Source organism: Carya illinoinensis, chromosome 2 (assembly GCF_018687715.1).
Source record: "Carya illinoinensis cultivar Pawnee chromosome 2, C.illinoinensisPawnee_v1, whole genome shotgun sequence".
Lineage (NCBI taxonomy): Eukaryota > Viridiplantae > Streptophyta > Magnoliopsida > Fagales > Juglandaceae > Carya > Carya illinoinensis.
Window position 1 is genome coordinate 5,298,099 of NC_056753.1, and position 19,160 is coordinate 5,317,258.

At 37.6% G+C, this 19,160-nt stretch overlaps 2 protein-coding genes and 1 pseudogene across 4 annotated transcripts; 1 reads left to right on the forward strand and 2 right to left on the reverse strand.

Moving 5' to 3' along the window:
- Nucleotides 1-52: 52 nt before the first annotated feature.
- LOC122298674 (actin-depolymerizing factor-like) lies at nt 53-3,255 on the reverse strand. Of its 2 annotated transcripts, none has more exons than XM_043108543.1 (3): nt 1,616-3,255; nt 649-898; nt 53-538 (listed from the first exon to the last, which is right to left on the reverse strand). In XM_043108543.1, the coding sequence occupies exons 2-3, from the start codon at nt 894-896 to the stop codon at nt 388-390; spliced, it is 399 nt and encodes a 132-aa protein (XP_042964477.1). In that variant the 5' UTR covers nt 897-898; nt 1,616-3,255; the 3' UTR covers nt 53-387. The 2 variants fall into 2 exon arrangements, with proteins under 2 accessions (XP_042964477.1, XP_042964471.1); XM_043108537.1 differs by having other exon boundaries at nt 649-914; nt 1,616-2,214.
- Nucleotides 3,256-4,065: 810 nt separating this feature from the next.
- Nucleotides 4,066-4,678, forward strand: LOC122298668 (annotated as a pseudogene).
- Nucleotides 4,679-5,979: 1,301 nt separating this feature from the next.
- LOC122298688 (AT-hook motif nuclear-localized protein 9-like) lies at nt 5,980-16,925 on the reverse strand. Of its 2 annotated transcripts, none has more exons than XM_043108557.1 (6): nt 16,297-16,925; nt 15,199-15,718; nt 14,005-14,072; nt 13,571-13,702; nt 12,541-12,702; nt 5,980-6,415 (listed from the first exon to the last, which is right to left on the reverse strand). In XM_043108557.1, exons 2-6 carry the CDS (start codon nt 15,626-15,628, stop codon nt 6,182-6,184), a joined length of 1,026 nt encoding a protein of 341 aa, XP_042964491.1. In that variant the 5' UTR covers nt 15,629-15,718; nt 16,297-16,925; the 3' UTR covers nt 5,980-6,181. The 2 variants fall into 2 exon arrangements, with proteins under 2 accessions (XP_042964491.1, XP_042964482.1); XM_043108548.1 differs by having other exon boundaries at nt 15,199-15,843.
- Nucleotides 16,926-19,160: the final 2,235 nt, after the last annotated feature.

Below are 19,160 nucleotides of genomic sequence, written 5' to 3' on the forward strand. Positions count from 1 at the left end.
ACACGCTTGAAGTAGAAGAGCTAATGTCCCTTGGGTTCTCACCATGATTAAATTCAGCTTTAACTGTCATCTTTCTTCACACTTTATTTCGTCCTCTAATCCATTGTGAACAAGATTTTGCCAAAAGGAGAAAAAAAGAATAGAAAGGAAACTCTCATGATGATTCTATACATCCAAGAAATCCCTACATTTGACAAGCTTCAACAAAAGAATGTAACATGAATCAATCAACAAATAAAAGAAAGGCCAAAGCTTTAGTCAATAGAAAGATGGAGAGGAAAAAGAAAGAAAATAAGAAGAGAAGTATACATCTCTCTCTAAATCAATCAACAATAGGCCTACAAAGGCCGAAGCTTGCTTGCGAGATAACAGTGATTTCTTTAGAATTTAGAGAGCTCGCGCCTTAATTATGTCAAAGCTCATCTCGCTTGGATCTGTTGCTTGCAACTCTACTTGAACTCCGTCTAGTTCTCTCCTGAATCTATCCTTTGAGCTTGCATAAAGCATCTTACTCCTCACCTTGGATGTATCAGGTGACCTACTAAGACAAGAAGGTAAGAAACTTATACGAGGATGAAAGCTGCAATGAAGAAGATTTTGCTGCTAATCAATTGAAAATGAGCTAATTAAGCAAGTACTGAGGATTACCATGCAATGAAGAAAATCTTGCTTTTCTGGCAATTATCGATGGTAATGAAATCAAAATCAAAGACGGCATAACGGCACTCATTAGGAGGCATGGAGGCAGTGAAATCATCGTAGGTTTCATCAGGACGCCCAACCTTCTCTACTATCACCTGTTGTTTCTTCTCTTCTATCTTAAACACGATGAATCTATGGCTCCTCTTTGCTTTTAGTTCCAAGAATTTGAGCTTGCATTCATCATGTATAGCCATTCCTGACGAAGAATTTGCCTATCCATACATATTATATATACTAGGGAATAAGAAAATAATAATGTTTTATAATATATTCATATTGGACTTTCATCTCACTCTGTCAATACGGCACTTTTCATCACTATCAAATCATTTATCAGTTTTTTTTTTTTTATAAATAATTTGAAAGTCGGTGAGCAATGTCAACTTGTCATAGTGGGTCAGATAAGTCTGAAATGATGATGTAGTATGAAGAATTTTCTCTAAGAAGATGAACAAATGATATATCTTTTCTCGAAAAGAAAATATTATTTAGCAATTATTATTATAATAAAAGATCAAAGATCGATGGATCTATTTCTAGGAAAAGCTCACTATACACAAAATGATCCTGGTATCGGCAATGGGAAAGTTGCAAGAGGAAAAATATTATTAATAGATCCGGGGGTCGCAGTATAATCATTTCAAGGTAAAAATCGACAAAACAGAATGTTAAAACACTATATCTTAATATTCCTGATGGCCTGTGAAGACTTACCAAAAAAATATGTATATGATTATGTAATGCAGCATTTCATTTCACGTTTAATATTAACACTTGTTTCTACTTTACATCTATGTGACATGCATGACTTTTCATATGAATAATCCTCATGTTAATCAGCTTCACCCATTACTTTTCACATAGAATTAACATGCATGCATGCTTGGTTAAAGAGTTTTGATTAAGAGCATACCATGTTATTGATCCTCCGATGATGGATCAACCCTTTGGAATAATTAAGACGAGGAAAGCTGCACACAGAGAGAGAGAGAGAGAGAGAGAGTGATCTCAGAAGTCTGGTTTTGAGTTGAGAGGAGCGAGAGATTGGGTTGTTGTCAGGGGCTGGGGAGATAAAAGAGAGGCTGGGGACGAGAGAGATTTTTTGTGGTGGATCAGGAAACTAAAGAGTTGGCATCTTATGATGATTTGTCTAGCTTTTCTTAATGGGGCTGATTGATTCCACAACAGACTTTCTTGCTGCCACCTTGTAATATTAGCTCTTTTTTGCCCAAATTTGGTCAAGATATGTGATTAGGCTGTGGAATTTGTTTTGGATTTTGCAGAGTTGTTAGCATTTTGACCATTGTTTTTCCTTGGTTTCCCTTGGATTTCGCAATTCAGTTCCATTCTCACAAGCCATCATGTACGTTGTGCTGTTACAACCAATCAGGATTGGTCAGAAACCATTGTAGTTTGGTTTTGTTATAATAAGAGGTGGTTTACCATCTAATATTTTATACCAAATTATTTTATAAATCCTAAGAGAGAGAGAGAGATAGAGAGAGAGAGTCAACAATTTGACCATATTTTTTATTAGGTTTCCAAATGAATGTGAACTCTCTCTATATATATGACAGATATTTCTAATTAAACACTTGCTTGCATGTGACTTCATATACAATCCTGAGATAGAAAGGAAATTCTGGGGGTTTTGATGAAAGTCCTAGAAAAAATAGTGATGTGAGTCGGCTTAATTCCATCCTAATCTGCCATCCTGAGTTATATTAATATTAGATAACTTAGGCATTGATGATACGATAATATGTCAATATGGCCATTTAATTGCATATTTTATTTCTACCTTTGTTATAAAAGTGTCTGTTTGTCTATAAATAGTGATTTGTGTTTGATAGCTACATTACATTTTTACCCCAGAGCTTTATGATGGGTTAGGGTTTATTTTGGATGGAATCGTTGGTATCCCTATGACGTGTGTCTGTTTTGCTTTGCATGACAGGATCTCTATGACTGTGGATTTAAAATTGCATGATTATCTCTGCCAGATGTGAAAAAATGTGAAGGTTTTGCTTAAAATATCATTGGTTGTGTAGCGGGAGATGTACCTTTGAGACCCTTTTTGGTCGTTTTGCTTGCCTTGTATTTTGTCGGCTAGCTCTCTTAACCATGAGACCTTCTCTCTCCAAAGGATCCCAAATTGTTCTGCGTTTGAAACAGAGCCATTGTTTAACTTTCTTCTCGTTTTATTTATTCATTTATTTTTTTGCAAGTGTGACTATGAGTTTCTTGGTCCTTATGGATGGTGACAACAACACCTTTGCAACCTGAATACCACCAGGTCGTCTAGCTTATCTCTTGCTCAAAATTCAAAACTCACTGCAGTGAAAAAGTGACTCCAATGATGAAAAAGCCCTTGAAATCTCTACTATTAGGTTGTTGTGGTTGGGTTGACGTATTTTTGACATGTGCTGCCTTGGGGTTAGCACTATTGCTCTTTAATGTGCTTTTCTTCGATAGAGTACTCTTCCTCTTCAGAATGCTTGGCCTAATCAGTGTAATCACTAACACTCCTCTCTCTCTCGGTGCAAGATGGTTTTGCTCACCTTGGGGCTTTAGAGAGAGAGAGAGAGAGAGAATGAGAAAAAAAAAAAAAAAAAAAAAAGAGGGTGGGGAGTGGAAATGGGTCCAAAAGGGTACTAGTTATGGTTCCATAATTTCTTAGCTTTGAGACTGCATTCATTACCAAGAAAAAGGCTGGCTCCTACACACCGATCTTGATAGACGGATATATATAATGTGTGTGTGTGAGCACAATATTTGTCAATTCAGTTGATGTATCAAGAGAACAAAAATAGCATTAAGTAGAAGGAACAAACCCCATGGCTAAGTGATCCCATATCATAGTTTCTCATAACTATGAGAGAGGTAGGGGGATATAATACATTTGAAAACTTAATAATTTCCAATGCATTGCACAAGTGTATGGAATACTTAAAAATCATTGTGCATATATCATTACTCTGATAAATACGAGGACAGACAAAAGCAGTGGATAAAACAACAGGGACATGGTTCTTCTAGCTTATAAGTAGTTAAAGATAAATGACCCTTTTGAATTTCAATAAATACGAGTTAGCTCTCCAAAAGAAAATAAAATTTATCTTTCAAAAACAAAAGGTGCATTCTGGAAGTTAGGATTTAAGTTTAAGATGATGAAAGACGCGTTTATACAATTTATAAATTGCATTCCCTGACATCTTTAAATTCAAACTCTATTCTATTCAACAAAATTTTTGTCTTATTGCCAAATCCGTCCAAAATTTCTGAGAGGCATGTATGCTCTAACAACTCCGAGTATATATATACCTACTTAAAGTGCAGCTAAGAACATACGTAGAGGGAAAGAGAGCTGCAAAGAGAAATTGAGAGAATGAGGAACTTCTTGTGTTCAAAAGCATCTTTTCTCCTACTAGTCATTCTTCTATTGACAAACTGTTTTGACATTGAAGGTCAGAAATGCCGTCCAAGAGGCAAAATCAGGGGAAAGAAGCCCCCTCCTAGACAATGCAACTCAAAGAATGACTCTGATTGTTGTGTTCAAGGCAAGATAGCAACACCAAGGCCTATCTCACCCTCAACAGCTTCGAAAATGGAGGAGATGGTGGTGGCGCTGTCTACAGGATGGTTCAACGACAAGATCAGCAGGTGTCTTAACGATATCACCACAAGCACCAATGGGCGAAGCATGATGGCCATGGTGGTGGATGAGTGTGACTCAACAATGGGGTGTGATGCAGATCATGATTATCAACCACCTCCCCGTCCTAACAACATTGTTGATGCCTCCAAGGCTGTGTGGGAAGCCCTAGGTGTGTCCCGTGAAGATTGGGGCGGTGTGGATATTACATGGTCTGATGCTTAAGTTTCAAGTACATTTTTTGTATCATAAAAAATTTTGTACTTTTTTGTTGTTATTTTTCTGGGGTGGAATGCATTACTTTAAATTACCTTTTTTTAATGCTACATTCTACTGAATATCAACCAGTTACAAAAGGTGGAGAGACAGCCCAAAAATAGGACTGCGACATAATCAAGAGAGTGGAAGTGCAACGAAAAAAAAAAGGTGGGAAAAGGAAGCTAGGGAAAATGGGGCCGCAAAAAGTAGTTATTGTTCCATAATTTTGCAGCTTTGAGGCTGCATTTAGTATGAAGAAAAAGGTCGTTTCTGCAGATGTCATCTACGCAGTTTGAGGTGGAATGCAACTAACAAGCTTTTCGGCTACAACAAGGGTACATTCATCTTGACTAGACTTGAACAATCCACAAAGATTTCCACTTTCATCGTCCTAATTGATGCATATATATGAGCATCCACCCCACTATTTCTTCTAATTTTCATTGCCCACACTAACTATACCATGGCATTGGGAACTTGAGTCGGATTCAGAGCTGTATGGGACACGTTTCTGAAGGTTTGCTAGCCATTCGCCATGTCTATGGTACGTCTGCAGAGAAAGCAATCTAATGTTGGGTGTCTTGGGCAGAGTAAAGAACGAAGGGTACTTATTGACAATTGTCCAAGATTATTACTATTTGAAAAACTTTACACCCCACATTATCTATATGACATAATTTGATTGTAAAATTTAAATTTTAATATTTATCTTCCAAATCAAATTATGTCACATAAATAGTTTGTTGTGTAAATTCTTTTATATAAAAATATTCATTATCTAAAAACAGAGGAAGCGAGACTCTCCATTAGTCAGCCCAACAAAACAAAATTGATAAATGATATTTACAATCATGAAGTGCGCAAGCGCCGCATAATCTTTTTAAAAAATGTGAATAAATATATGACCTATATTAAAAAAATTAATTACTTTTTTAATAATAAATCTTACTTTTTTTCAAAATATTTGTACGACACTTGCGCACTTATAGAGTATATAGCATTACGCACTCAAAATTTTAATGTGGACAATTGTCAAATTTTGATATAAAAAGATCTATATATTTTTATTATTAGTAGACGTAGAGTGGGTATGAAATAAAGCAATGTCTCAACAAAATGTATAATATGCAAGCATACATACACATATATATCGACTACCGGGGGGAGGGCTTTTATCTCTGAGCTGCTTGGATCCATAATGTTTATTGCATTAGTAGTTTTAAGGACTGAGAAAAGGGTATCCTAATTAAAGAGTGCTTAAGATTTTTATACTATAATGCTCATAAATTGAACAAACATTTTCCAATCTAAAGTTCCTTTGTTAGAAGTTAGAACTGGAAGAAAATGTTCGATAACTGAAATCATGAACGTAAAATTCCCAACTAAATTTCCATTAAGCTACAAAAATAGAGTCAAATCCCAATGTCTAGAACAGGGTACATGAAGTGAAGAGTAATCAAAGCCAAGATCAACTGGCTTCCTGTCTGTCAATGGTGCTTCAAGAAAAATCACATTCAAAAAAGTGAAATTTATTTACAATGCTCATTTATCTATCAATAAAAATTGTTACCCGCGCATCAAGTCAATGTCGATGTGAGCATTTCGCATATCCACTGCCCGTGATGCTGGCCAAACCCCCATTGAAGTGGTTGGACTGAGATTTTGAGTTGGTGGAATGCTAGTTAGTGCATCTGGATTGTCAATTGTCTGGTGTTCTGAGTCTATGGCACCTTCTGAAGCTTCCTTTTTTTTGTTCTTCGTCTTTGAACCACCCCCCAACATGAAGCTCCCCACAATCACCTGGAATCATCCATCTTTCATTTAAGCCTTTTCTTTTAATTGAAGTAAACGATATTATTAATAAAGATATGCATAGCCCCAATACACAAGATGGTATACAAGAGATAAGACTTATCTAAGTCGCAATAATGAAAATAAAAAAATTATGTCAATTTATGCCATTAAAATCTATAGCTATGGCCCATAGAAATAAAGTACAGAAAAATAAAAATCGAAGCTCCTCTAAGGTCTACTCGTTATCTTCAAATGTCCGCTCGTTACACTCTTACCATAAGCACCACATAATGCAGATAGGCACCACCTTCCACATGGCTTTGATTTGTGGATCACCACCCGGAATTGTCCAACTAACCAATAACTCAACCACTACAGCAGGCATTACCCAATTTAACTCTACTCGGCAAAACACTTCACACCACAAGGCTCTAGCTATCTCATAATGTTGTAGGAGATGATCCAATGTTTTGCTAGCTTTCTTGCACATACAACACTAATTTGAAATAATTATCCGGCGTTTCCTCAAATTATCGATTGTCAAAATCTTGTCAAAGGCAATTGTCCAAGTGAATAAGAGGGGCACCTTATTCCTCCAAAGTCTTCTCCATGGGAAATTAGTATTTGGTAGAAGTATAAGGAACTTATAGAATGATCGAACCGAGAAGGCACCCTCACCTACAGGTGTCCACCACAACTTATTGGCTCATAATCCATTCAACTTCACGGAAGACACTAAGCTGACAAAAGCCTCAAAACTGTCTACTTTCCAATCTTAGGCCGCTCTACTGAAGATGATGTACCATTGGACTTGGCCCCCCAATCGAACCATGAGGCCCACCCCTAAAGCTTCTTGATCAAATGCCACCCAAAAAATGGATGAAAAATAGTCCTTTAGAGCCTCCTCCTCCCCACACCAAATGTCCCTCCAAGATCTTATCCGAGTACCCGCACCCAACACAAATTTAGTAAAGGGAGTAAACACCCCCCGCACTTGTCTAATGTGCTTCCAAACCCCCACTCCATAAGCCTTGTTCCCCTCTCGTACACCAACCCTCCCACAAGCTTCCATGTTTGCAATCGACCACCAATTTCCATAGGGCTCCGGTTCTATATTATATCTCTATAACCATTTCCCTAGTAGGGCCTGATTGAAAGTCCCCAAATTATTTATCTCCAACCCAGCTAAATGCATTGGCCTGCATACCTTGTCCCAACTGACTAGATAAAACTTGAATTCATCCCCATCCTCCATAAGAAATTACAAATGACTTTTTCAATCCGTGCCACCACGCAAGCTAGAATTGGAAATAAAGACAAAAAATAAGTAGATAAATTAGAGAGAATACTCTTGATTAGAGTCACCCAACCTCCTTTCAACAAGTACAATCTCTTCCACCCTGCCAATCTTTATTCTATCTTCTCGATAACTGTATCCCAAATAGATAAAGCCCATGAGGCAACCCCCAACAGCAATCCCAAATATATCATATGAAGAAAAGCGACTTTACACCCAAGTGTGCTAGCCAATTGCCGAGTGCTATTGATGTTCCCAACTGGCACTAGCTCTGATTTATCGAAGTTCACTCTTAGGCCTGATGCTACTTCGAAGCATAGTAAAAGTGCGTTCAGTGCCCTAAGTTGTCCTGATCTGCCTCATAGAAAATTAGTGTGTCATCTGCAAATAATAAATAAGATATCGTAATAAGGCCCCTATTAGGATCACCTACTGAAAACCCAACCATAAAACTGTTTCTAACCACGACCAATAACATCCTCCTAAGGGCCTCCATGATGACAAAAAAGAGAAGTGGGAACAATAGATCTCCTTGTCTTAGGCCACGAGAGTTGCTGAACAAACCAGTTGAGTTGCCATTAATCAAAATTGAGAACCTTGCCATTGAGATGAACCATATAATCCACGTACACCATCTCTCCCCAAAACCACATATCTCCAACAAATAAAGAAGGAACTCTTAGTTTACATGATTGTATTCCTTTTCCATATCTAGCTTACAAATAATCCCTACAATACCAAACTTTAATTTACTATCCAAGCATTTATTGATTATAAGAACTAAATCCAAGATTTGACAACCCCTTACAAGTGCATTTTGTGACTTTGAAATTATCTTCCTATGGCCTCCCCTAGCCTGTTTGCGAGCACCTTGGAGACAATTTTGTAGACCCTATTTATGAGGCTAATGGGCCTATAATCTATCACTTCCAATGCTCCGATCTTCTTCGGGATCAATGCAATAAAAGTAGCATTTAAGCTTTCCTTGGAACACTTTCCTGGAAATTATGTCCTCTTTCACGATCTCCCAACATGTTCGGAAAAACCCCATCAAAAAGTTGTCTGGACCTGGTACTTTTTCTTTAACCATACTTCTTACTACATCATAGACCTTTACTTTCTCAAAAAATCTCTCCAACCAAGACGTTGTATGTGGCTCAATAGAGTCAAAACCGAGTCCATCAAGTTTTGGCCTCCACCCCTCATTCTGTAAACAACTATTTAAAGAAATAAACCACGCGATCCCATATCACAAGAGCCTTCGTGTAGTCTATACCATTAATATTCAGCATCTTAATGGTATTATTTCTCCTATGAGAATTAGCCACTATATGGAAAAATTTTGTACTTCAGTCCCCTTCTTTCAATCATAAAACTATTGACTTCTGATGAAAAGAGACGACCTCTAAAGATATTACTCTCTCCAACTCTGAAGCCAGCTCTGCCTTTCGCAATAATTCTTCTAGGAAGAGGACTCTATTCTCAAGTATCCTCTCAAAATCCTGTAGTTCTTCCACCATAGTTTTCTTTCACTCCCCTATGTCTCCAAAAGTTTGAGAGTTCCAAAGCTTTAAATCATTCTTTAAAACTTTTAGATTGGATTTGGATGTTGGGTTGGGTTGAGTTGAATAAAATATTATTAGAATATTAGTTTGAAATATTATGAGTATGTTGGGATTTGAAAAGGTTAAATTTTTTATTATATTTTATATAGAAATTTGAAAAAGTGTATGGAGACTTGAAAAAAGTGTAATGATAAGATGAAATGAGTTGAGAAGGATTTGCTTTCCAAACGAGACCTTAGTTTGCCTGCAAGTATGTAGAAGGGGGTACCATGAAACTAGTAAGATGACCACAATTGCCTTACCCTATCCACAAAACCTTCACTTTTAAATCTCATATTTTCAAACTTAAAATATCAATGTTCACCTTGGATACCGCCACCATCCAACTAGATGGGAAAAATGATCCAAGCAGACGCGGGGCAACCTCTTCTGACACACCTCCAGGTAATGTATTTCCCAATCTGGCAATATGTCCAGCCGAGACCACATCTGATTAATGGACCAAGTAAAGGGGCCCCTTACGAGAGGAAGATCCATCAAATTTAAGTAAAAAATACATATTGAAAAATCTGTCATGGCTGAGCACAACCGTCTCGAGATCTTTCATTAAGGAACCTTATGACATTAAAATCTCCACCTATGCACTAAGGGAGATCCCACCAGCTATGTATTCCAACAAGTTCTTCTCATAATAGTCTTCTGATACTATGATTATTCAGCCCATATATACCTGCAAAAGTCCACAAAAAATTATCTTCCACCGTTTTAAAGGAACAAGCCATTGTATACTCCCCTACAAAATCCTCCATTTTCTCCACCACCCTTCTATCCCACATCACAAGGATTCCACTCGACACCCCATTCGATGCCAAATAGACCCAATCTGCATAAGGACAACTCCACGCACTTTGCACTAGTTTTCTGGACACCAATTTCAACTTGGTTTCTTGTAAACATACTATGTCTGCCCTCCATTCCCGAAGCAAGTTTTTTATCTGAAAATGCTTATTTGCCTCATTCAACCCACAAACATTCCAAGACACAATTTTCGGCTTCATAAAGAAGATACAATCCCCTTCCCTTTGGATCTATCACGGCTTGAGCTGCCCTCATAGTTCAATGACCATTTAAGTCTCTTAAGCTCCCACTATTTCTTGGTCCTAGATTTCTTAGATTGAGAGTGACCCACCTCTATGGCAGTGAGAAGAGCTATAAACTGCTCCTCAAAGCCCACACTCCATTCCCACACAATGTTAGATTTCCTTTACCTTTCGGATCACCCAGTCAGACACATTGAACTCATTTGGTAACATACAATTCGGAGGCAAGGGCTCCTTTTCTCTAGAAACCCACTGCGAATTTGATGACGTCACATTCTCCTCCACCCCACCCCCCCCCCCCAAAAAAAAAGGTTCCGACCCTCCCATTCAACCACAGTGCCCACATTGAACTCGACATCATTGCCAGATAGTGGAGTTATCATTTGAGTTTCAAGAACCAACACCACATCACCACTAACCTTAGTGAGCATATGAGATAGCCCCACGACACTATCCTCAGTGAAATCCATCCTCCTCTCAGCCCCTTCTTCCGATAGCTACTTGAGATGCTCCTCAAATTGATGTATGGCCTCTGCCTGAGGAGGTGGAGCTTCCAAGGTGTTTATTGACATTTTATGGGCACAATAAACTGGGAAAGTGACTATCAGTGGTAGAATCTCCATTGTTTCCCCTTCACGCAACGATGTCGCCAGTTCTACCACCGTTGTAGCAGCTTTTCGGACCATCTTCATGGTCCCACCACTAATCGCGGTGCACCTGATGGTTTCTCCGGCAAGGTTGCGGGGATTTCCGTTGGTGGTAGGCCACCAATCTCCTCCCTTGCAAGTCCTCCAAACGGGAATATGCTTGATGGGCTAATGCCTTGAGTTTACGGGCTAGGAAGTTGAGCTTTCCTCTTTTTTTCCCCACTAGACGAGGCCTTATGTTGTCGGGCTCATGCCCACTTGACTGGGTCCTTACAACACCCATTAGACTGGGGCCCTGAGCTGACAAGCCTAGGCCCTTGTTACTCTGATATACTCCCTTGTCCAAACCCACACAAGGCCCACATCTTTCCAAGCCCATCTCCTCCTTTATAAGCCAATCAACTTTGTTTTGTAAAATGCTCAACTGAGCCTTGACGTCCTGCAAAGTACTAAGTGTCTCCCCCTTTGCCAAGCCACCTGCGAGTCTGTCACCGCCACCCTGCCACTGTGCTGGATGAGACTCTATGTCAAAGCCGTGTCCGATACCCTTCCTATTAGCAACGCCTCTCTGCCCTTCCATGCCGTCGTTCCCTTTTCAAAACTCATGGGGTTGCTCTACCATCAGCATCTCCTTGTAGGAGTGATGCTGCGGTTAAACCTTCACCTCCTTCGGTCTCTTCATATTTCTACCACTGTGAGTAATCCTCTCGTTGTGAATAAAGTCCCACAGAGCCTCCCCATCCTTTTCCAACCTCTGCCCTCCTCAGGAATGAATATAAAGTTCCTCCTCCCACCACCACCATATTCCACCATCGCAATATAGCGGCCTTGATCATTTGAATAGTGCTGCGCTATAAAACTGCGATTGCCATCCCTGCTTTTGGTGAAGAAATCTCGTTTTTCTTCCTCCATGCAAGCTTCCATGGCTTTTGCCAGCCATTGCACCGTTGAGGGTCCCGAACCACCTTTGACACCACCCTCCAACTTCTCTCTGTAATAACCAACATTCCCCCCTCCTTCACAAGTGTAAAAGAATTTTATTCTATTACCAAATCCTTTGAAACACCCATTCTGAGCACACCAGCACCCAGAAGCTCAGTCATGTAACACCGTCACAGACCACCCAAACTCAACGGAGAGAACAAGTGGTTGTTGTCCATCGTTGAAGAAAAATGTACAGGGAGGAAATGTACAAGACACTAGAGAATTTTTTTTCATTTGAGCCTTAAACAAAGAAATTTGAATATTGTATATCCCATTGTATAGGCTCATGGTTCAACATCACATGCCTAATCAAATCTCAAAGCAAAAATAGTCGCAACTTTCGTGGATTGCAAAAGTTTGTTATCCAAATTTAGAGTCTCCCATTTCTTTGGATTTTTCATATGCCAAAGCTCTCCAACAGCTCATCCTTGTGGTACACTCACTCATCTATTCTAAAGAACTAATCGGCAAGTAGGAGGAAAAGAACTAAAAATGGAGAACAAACAATGGTGAAGAAAATAAAGCAAACAAAAAATACCTGAACAACACTCGCTGCAATGAGCAGTCCCCCAACTCCACCACCAATGACACGACCATCGGGGCTGGCAAGGGAGACACTTAGACCACCAGTTCGATGGCGAGACCCACCACTATCTGTTAGCAAGTAAGATCCTGACAAACATAATATCTCGAAACGGCCCTACAAAAGTCAAGTTCATCCAAGATTTCTCTTCAGAGGTACAAGACTCAGAAATAATAGAGAAGAGTTCGAAAAACCAACAAACAAATTTCAGAAGAAACTGGGGGAGGGAGGGGGGGGGGGGGGGGGGGGGGGGGGGATAAGAAAATGAACATAGCTCTACTTAAAATGGCCATAGAGAAATAGAGGGATAACAAATATATAAGGACAATCCTCAGACCATATACATAAATGCATGTGCGTGTGTTGGTGCATGGACACCCATCAGTGTGAGAGTGCTTGTGCATATCTGCATTAAAGAAATTTCAGAACCAAAATTACCTAAAAATTTACAGATATACATCAAATTAAATAAATATTAAGCTTCACTCCACGATGACAGACAAATAGGTCACACATGCCTCAGCCATATGTCTCATTCATTACTCAATCCTCAATTCAGATGAGACATTGTCCTACAGTAACAACCAATGGACTTCTGGCTGAAGGACACTACCCTTGGTCCTTAGGGATCATTGGCTTCATGATTAGGGATTCGAACCCCAACTGCTAGGGCTATTGCCCCTGAAAATTTGCCTACCAAAGGATAAAAATAAAAAAAATAAAATAAAATAAAATAAAAATCCCTGTGGTTCGAGCATATTCATTGAGCTTGAATTCCAGGCATAAACCTCAAAAGCTTAAGTATTGATTCCAATGTCAAACAAAGTTAAATTATCACAACTAACGGAAGCTCCAAAAAGGATCAGCGTTGTTCTCCATCATGTACCAAAGCATGCCTAGAAATGCCAATTTGTACATAAAATATTTTCTTTATAAGTAATTTGTACATATAATATATATATATAGACGAAGACAGTGCTCACACCTCATATGTGATAGTACTAGAAGACATCGAAGGCTGACGAAGAGTCACAGTAGAAACGGCACCATTGGCCGACAAGACGCATAAAGCTCTAGGCCCCAGCTGTGAAAATGACATTATTTTTGTTGCAATGTCCTACAGCATGTGCAAATTTCAATGATTAATACAGAATAATCTTGTGCTATCCCAAAAGACCTGAAATTTTGGGAATCAATGAACTGAAAGGCATATTAGATTCTATTAAATTAGAAAGCAAGCAAAAACAATATCAACTTATTTACAAATTCCTTATTTAGACATTAACTTATTATGGGTAAAATTGCCTTTTGGTTCAACGGAACTTAAAGAAAAAAAAAATACAATTTCCTTGAGAACTGAAAAATCTGAAATGAAGGGATTGAGGCACCAACAGTGAGTGATAAGAGAAAATAGCATACTTCTCCTATCGCAATGGTGATGATATGTGGAGTAAAACCCATCCCAGCCGAACCAGACAGCCATTCACCTATCAAAACAGCCAATAATTTCCATCATTGTTCGTGTACAAGGAAGTGCCCGTGCAAGAAAGAAAGATAAAGTAAACAGTAAATATCAAATGAATATTTTCAATCTCACTCCATGAGGCATAATATGCTTCTTACTTATGAAACTAAATTATCAGAAAAAGATATAGGCAAAGCTGAAATATGATATTACAGCTATTTAATTGGCTTAGGAAAACCAAATAATATAAATGCGAAACTGAAATGGCAAGCATATGGACACAACACATTACGTGTCAATAAGATCCAAAGAGTAAATTTCAGTCTTATCAAAGATAAACAAGTTGTCTTGGAGTAAATATCGTAGATAAATTGATTATCAAAAAAAAAAAAACATTGTAAATATATATATTATATTATCTATATATATATATATTATAGATTGGTATCGCCTCTAATATCTAAGTTCTTCTCTGATACAATGTTGGGTATATTGAAGCCACATTTCATGACATCAAAAGCAAAGTAGTCCCAAGAGCCAAAACTATGAGACGTTCTAAAAGCTTGTCTGGGGCTACCCTTCTCACGTGATGACAAGCACGTACATTTGGGATGCTCCACCCATAGGGCACCACGGGATCATATTGGATATGTCTGGGAACTAATACCTAGGGGAGGACATACTAAGGACAATTTGGGTGGTGAGTGCCAACAAGCTCAACTTTTCCATTGGCACATCCAAGACTTGCAATCATTGTCATGGGTGGTGCCCTGAGAGCCTAGTCTGGCGGCCAAGAGGTCTTATAGTCATGATATTCAGTAGTCTGTCAATGATGTCAGCAAGTTGGGCAGTTTGGTTTGAAGCATGGAGTTAGATTTGTCCCGGTGATCGACCCCCCAATCAGCCTGATCTACAGTTTGGGCCATCAAAAAAAGATTTGAATTTTTCTTTTAATTCCAGGCAGTTGCATATTTTAGAAGATTCAAAACTAGCATAAGACTTAACAAGCATTATGTGAGACAGTTCACGTTCCTGATAAGTAGCATATATGAGTGAAAAGTGGAAAGCAAATAGCATTGAAATGTAAAAATGCAGTGTTCGTGAACAGGAGAATCATCACAGAAATCCAATTGGCCAAAGAAACTAACCGAAAGAAGCTAATTGTTGCTTCCTTCCAGTCCCCGGTGGCCGGCCTCTACCCCGCTTTTGGGGCGACGTCATTGTACTTTTTCCTGGATGAGTAGAGGATGAGGGAGACAATGCCAATGACATGGTCCCATCCGGACCATATTTTCGGGGCCTTCCTCTTTTTCTCTTCACAGGCTCACTCTGTGGCACCACCGCAGATGGTGCACCCACATTGACACTATGAGGTGAAATTGAAGATTGAGGCTCTACTTGTAATGTTGATCCGATGGTACTGCCACCAATGTTGGGTTGAAATTGAACATTTGGATTAGACAAGGGACGGATGCCTAGTGATCCGTGTAACCCAGACTGTGTTCCAGACCCAGACAAACTTCCCGGAATATAATACGATGACGGACCAGATAACGCCATGGGGTCCCTTTGATCCATGCATTTACTTAAAATAACTTGTACTCAAATCTTTCACAGCCTTAAACCAGAATTTCAATTCACTGCAAAACTTAGAACCTCCTCTCGGCCCTTTGATGATTCAACTCAGTTAGCTTTAAAAATATCAAATATAGACAAAAATTCCAAACTAGAAATCGTGTTTGGAAAACTCCAAAATATTTGAGACCCGATTTGTGATCACTGAACAGGATTTCCTGCAGGGTACTTGAATATTTTAGAAGTTGTTTTTTAATTTAAGAACAGACAGGGTTTAAGCCACAGGAAACGCTTTTCAAGCATTCAAAAGTAAAAGTGATTCCAACGTAGTTCTCAATTGAAACAACTAAATCTGCATCTACTCAAAAACGAGAAAGCACCAGGCAGATACATTGTCTCGGAAATACATTTAAACTCAGAGATGAAGCTCCTCAAATCTAGATAGGGTAAAAAAAAGGAGAGAAAAACACCCTTTTTAAAGCACGAGTTACGCAGGTAGAAGGAAACAAAACATGAACAAACAGAGAGAGGAAAAAAAAAAGTTACACAGAGAGATAAACGAATAAATTAAAATTATAGAAAACCAAATGAAAAGACAAAGGAAGAGCAGAAGTCTGCAAAGCTAGAAAGTCAAATAAAAGACAAAGTTGGAAGCTACTTTTACAGCTTACCAAACTACATGGCACAACCAGAAGGCTTGATGTCGAAGATAAAGAACATGGAAGACTGAAACAGGTCCACTCTCACCAACCCATTGGTAAAACCTTAAACACCAAGCATCCTTTAAGGCATACAAAAGCCTTGAAAATCAAACTCGGCCTTCAAACCCGACACCCACCAAAGAAAACAGAGGCTCTCAAGTCAATGCAATTAAAGAGCTCAAGCCCAGCTTAAAAAGTGAAAACGCAAAGCACAAAATTCACCCTTGAACGGTTTTCAAAGAAGCGCACTCTCCATCTCTCTGGCTCTCCCTAAAATCAAGAAGTTGGAGGATGAATGCGTGAGGGAATTGAAGGTAGAGATGGAAACAAAAAGATGAGGAGAGAATCTTTGAAGGTAGAGAGAGAGAGAGAAGTTTGAGAGAAGGGAATTAAAGTTTGGAGCAGTTTCTGCAAAGTGGTTTTAAGGCTCTGCAGGCAACCGTGTTTAAGTATTTACTGCAATAAAGAAAAGAAGAGGGCTTAGCAGGAGTCCTTATCGGATTGCATAACATTTTTCTGGGGTAGAGCTCTTCTCTCTCTAAAAAGCTGCTTATCTTTATATCTCTATCCAAAAGCTCTCTTCTCTCTCTTCTGGGTGTCTCTGTTTGTGTGGGCGCTGATGCTTCGCTTTTTTACTTGGCCTTCAGAGAGAGAGAGAGAGAGAGAGAGAGAGATTGAGAAACAAACAAAAACTTGAACAGATAAAGCGGTTCTTTATTGGATAATACTGATTTTTTATATTTTTTTAGTTTGAAAAAATTAAGTTCAAAAAATCAAAGTCTTTTAAAGCTGATCTATTCTGTGGGTGTCTAGTTGTGCATGCGAACGAAGGAAGACTTTTCAAAGAACAAAGATATCATATCATATTATTTTCTTAAAATACAATGTTAAGTTAACTTTACAGCATTTTCAATAGTTTATATAAAATATAAAAATAAATAAATTATTTAAAAAATTGTTTATTAAATAAGTTTCATCCGATTATATAAAAAAAAATAAACCGATACTTACATAATATATAATTATATCTAAAGTTATTTGTTATTTTATTTATACGTCGATTTCAATTAATTTCACTTAAGTTAAAAAATATTATTCTCTATACACCGATTTAAAAATAAAAAATTATACAAATAAGGAAGACAAAATAATCAGCCCATAGTTGACTTGAACTTTTAAGTCAAACACATAAACGCCCCCATATCATTTGCTCAATCATTTAATATTCGTATGGTGTATTTTTTTAATTTTAAAAAATATTTAAATATATTAAAAAAATATAAAAAAATTAAGTAAAAGATTTAAAAATAAACTAACGATAAGATTTAACAATATTACTCAAAACGGCATAGTAGCACTGCTTCGGTAAGATATATGGCATTGCATAGGAAGTCCAAATGCTTTGGATCAAGGAATCGAATGTCGGCTTAGACAGAGAGCTTTTTTAGAAACCATTTTAATTAATTAATTAAGCACAGAAAGTAAGAATGCGTGCCCTCGGGACTCGGGAGCGGTGTTGGCTTGCTGAGGGTAAATGTAACTTAAAATTTGCCGAGCATGAGACGCGGCCCCTTAAGTAGAAAAAGATGTGGTAATTAGATGTCATAACTTATTAAATATTATCGAAATTTAAATACATGATACTTTGATCTTTAGATGATATATTTAGGGGTGTTCATCTGAAAGCGGATATCATATTTTTAAAATTGGATTAATACTTATATGAATAAAATTGATTACAATCTAGACGGGTATTTGGTTTCAATTATAACATATATCTGGTTTTAACTTTGCTTTTATTGTTAATTATAGTTTTTTACTCTAATTTTTGTACAATTAATAATATGAAAAAGCAATGTTGTTTTGATACAAAAGTTTTATATTTTTTTTAAAAAAATATGATAAAAATAATAGGTTAAAATAACTGAATTCGTAATCGAATTCGAGCGCCCAAATCCAATCTGGATAGATAATCGTCTAGATTCAACCAAATTTGTGAGTTTCGGACCAAATATAAAAGAGAACTATTACAGGCACACATAGATTATATTAAAGTAAATCTACAAACTGACGTAACTTCATATGATCCATTAGATATACTTTATATTAAAAATAATTTTATAATTTAACGTACTGTATTAAATTATATTAATTTGTAAATTTATTTTTATATAATCTATTTATAGATAAAGTATTTCTCTCATTTCAATTGATATGGACACCCCTAGTTATATTAATTAAAAATAATATTTTATATAAATAATTTTAATGATGTATAGGTTACAATAGAACCACCAAGAACAGCGAGAGGCTGCCATGATTATAACATGTAACATGCAGAGCTTAAAAAAGGAATAATAGAAGTGGTCCGTGCGGCCCACGTGGCCCTAAATAGCGTGTGAAACAGGAAAGGCACTATGTTTGTTTGCATGTGACTTTATATATCTGGTTACCACTTTCCATGGCCCACCATATCTACAACCAGCTTTGCCAAACCTGACTGACACTCATCCAACCTCCTTTTTTTTTTTTCCTTTTTTTTTCTTTTTTTTTTCTTTTTTTTTGGCCTTTTCCAATTCTCCCAACTTTTCATTTTTTGTATTTTTTTTTTTTAATGGATTGTTTTGGTTTTACCATTTCTTGCAATAACAATTTCCTAATGAGAGATACAAATTCAAAGAAAGAGTCTTTTCGGCTTTTAAAGAATGGTTGTGCAACATCTCTCCCCCAAGTCATGGGTGAAAGGTCCATTTTTAATGGAAGCACATTCAACCCTATATCGCCAAGGGGAATTATGATGGCAAAGTCCTTAAAAAAAAGATACATGATTTCAT

Coding starts and splice junctions, on each gene's coding strand:
- LOC122298674 (XM_043108537.1), bottom strand. Junction 539..648: donor AAGATTTTCTTCATTGCATG/GTAATCCTCAGT, acceptor TTGTCTTAGTAG/GTCACCTGATACATCCAAGG.
- LOC122298688 (XM_043108557.1), bottom strand. CDS start 15,628: ATGGATCAAAGGGACCCCATGGCGTTATCTGGTCCGTCATCGTATTAT. Junction 14,073..15,198: donor GCAACAATTAGCTTCTTTCG/GTTAGTTTCTTT, acceptor CTGTTTTGATAG/GTGAATGGCTGTCTGGTTCG. Junction 12,703..13,570: donor CTAGTACTATCACATATGAG/GTGTGAGCACTG, acceptor TGACTTTTGTAG/GGCCGTTTCGAGATATTATG.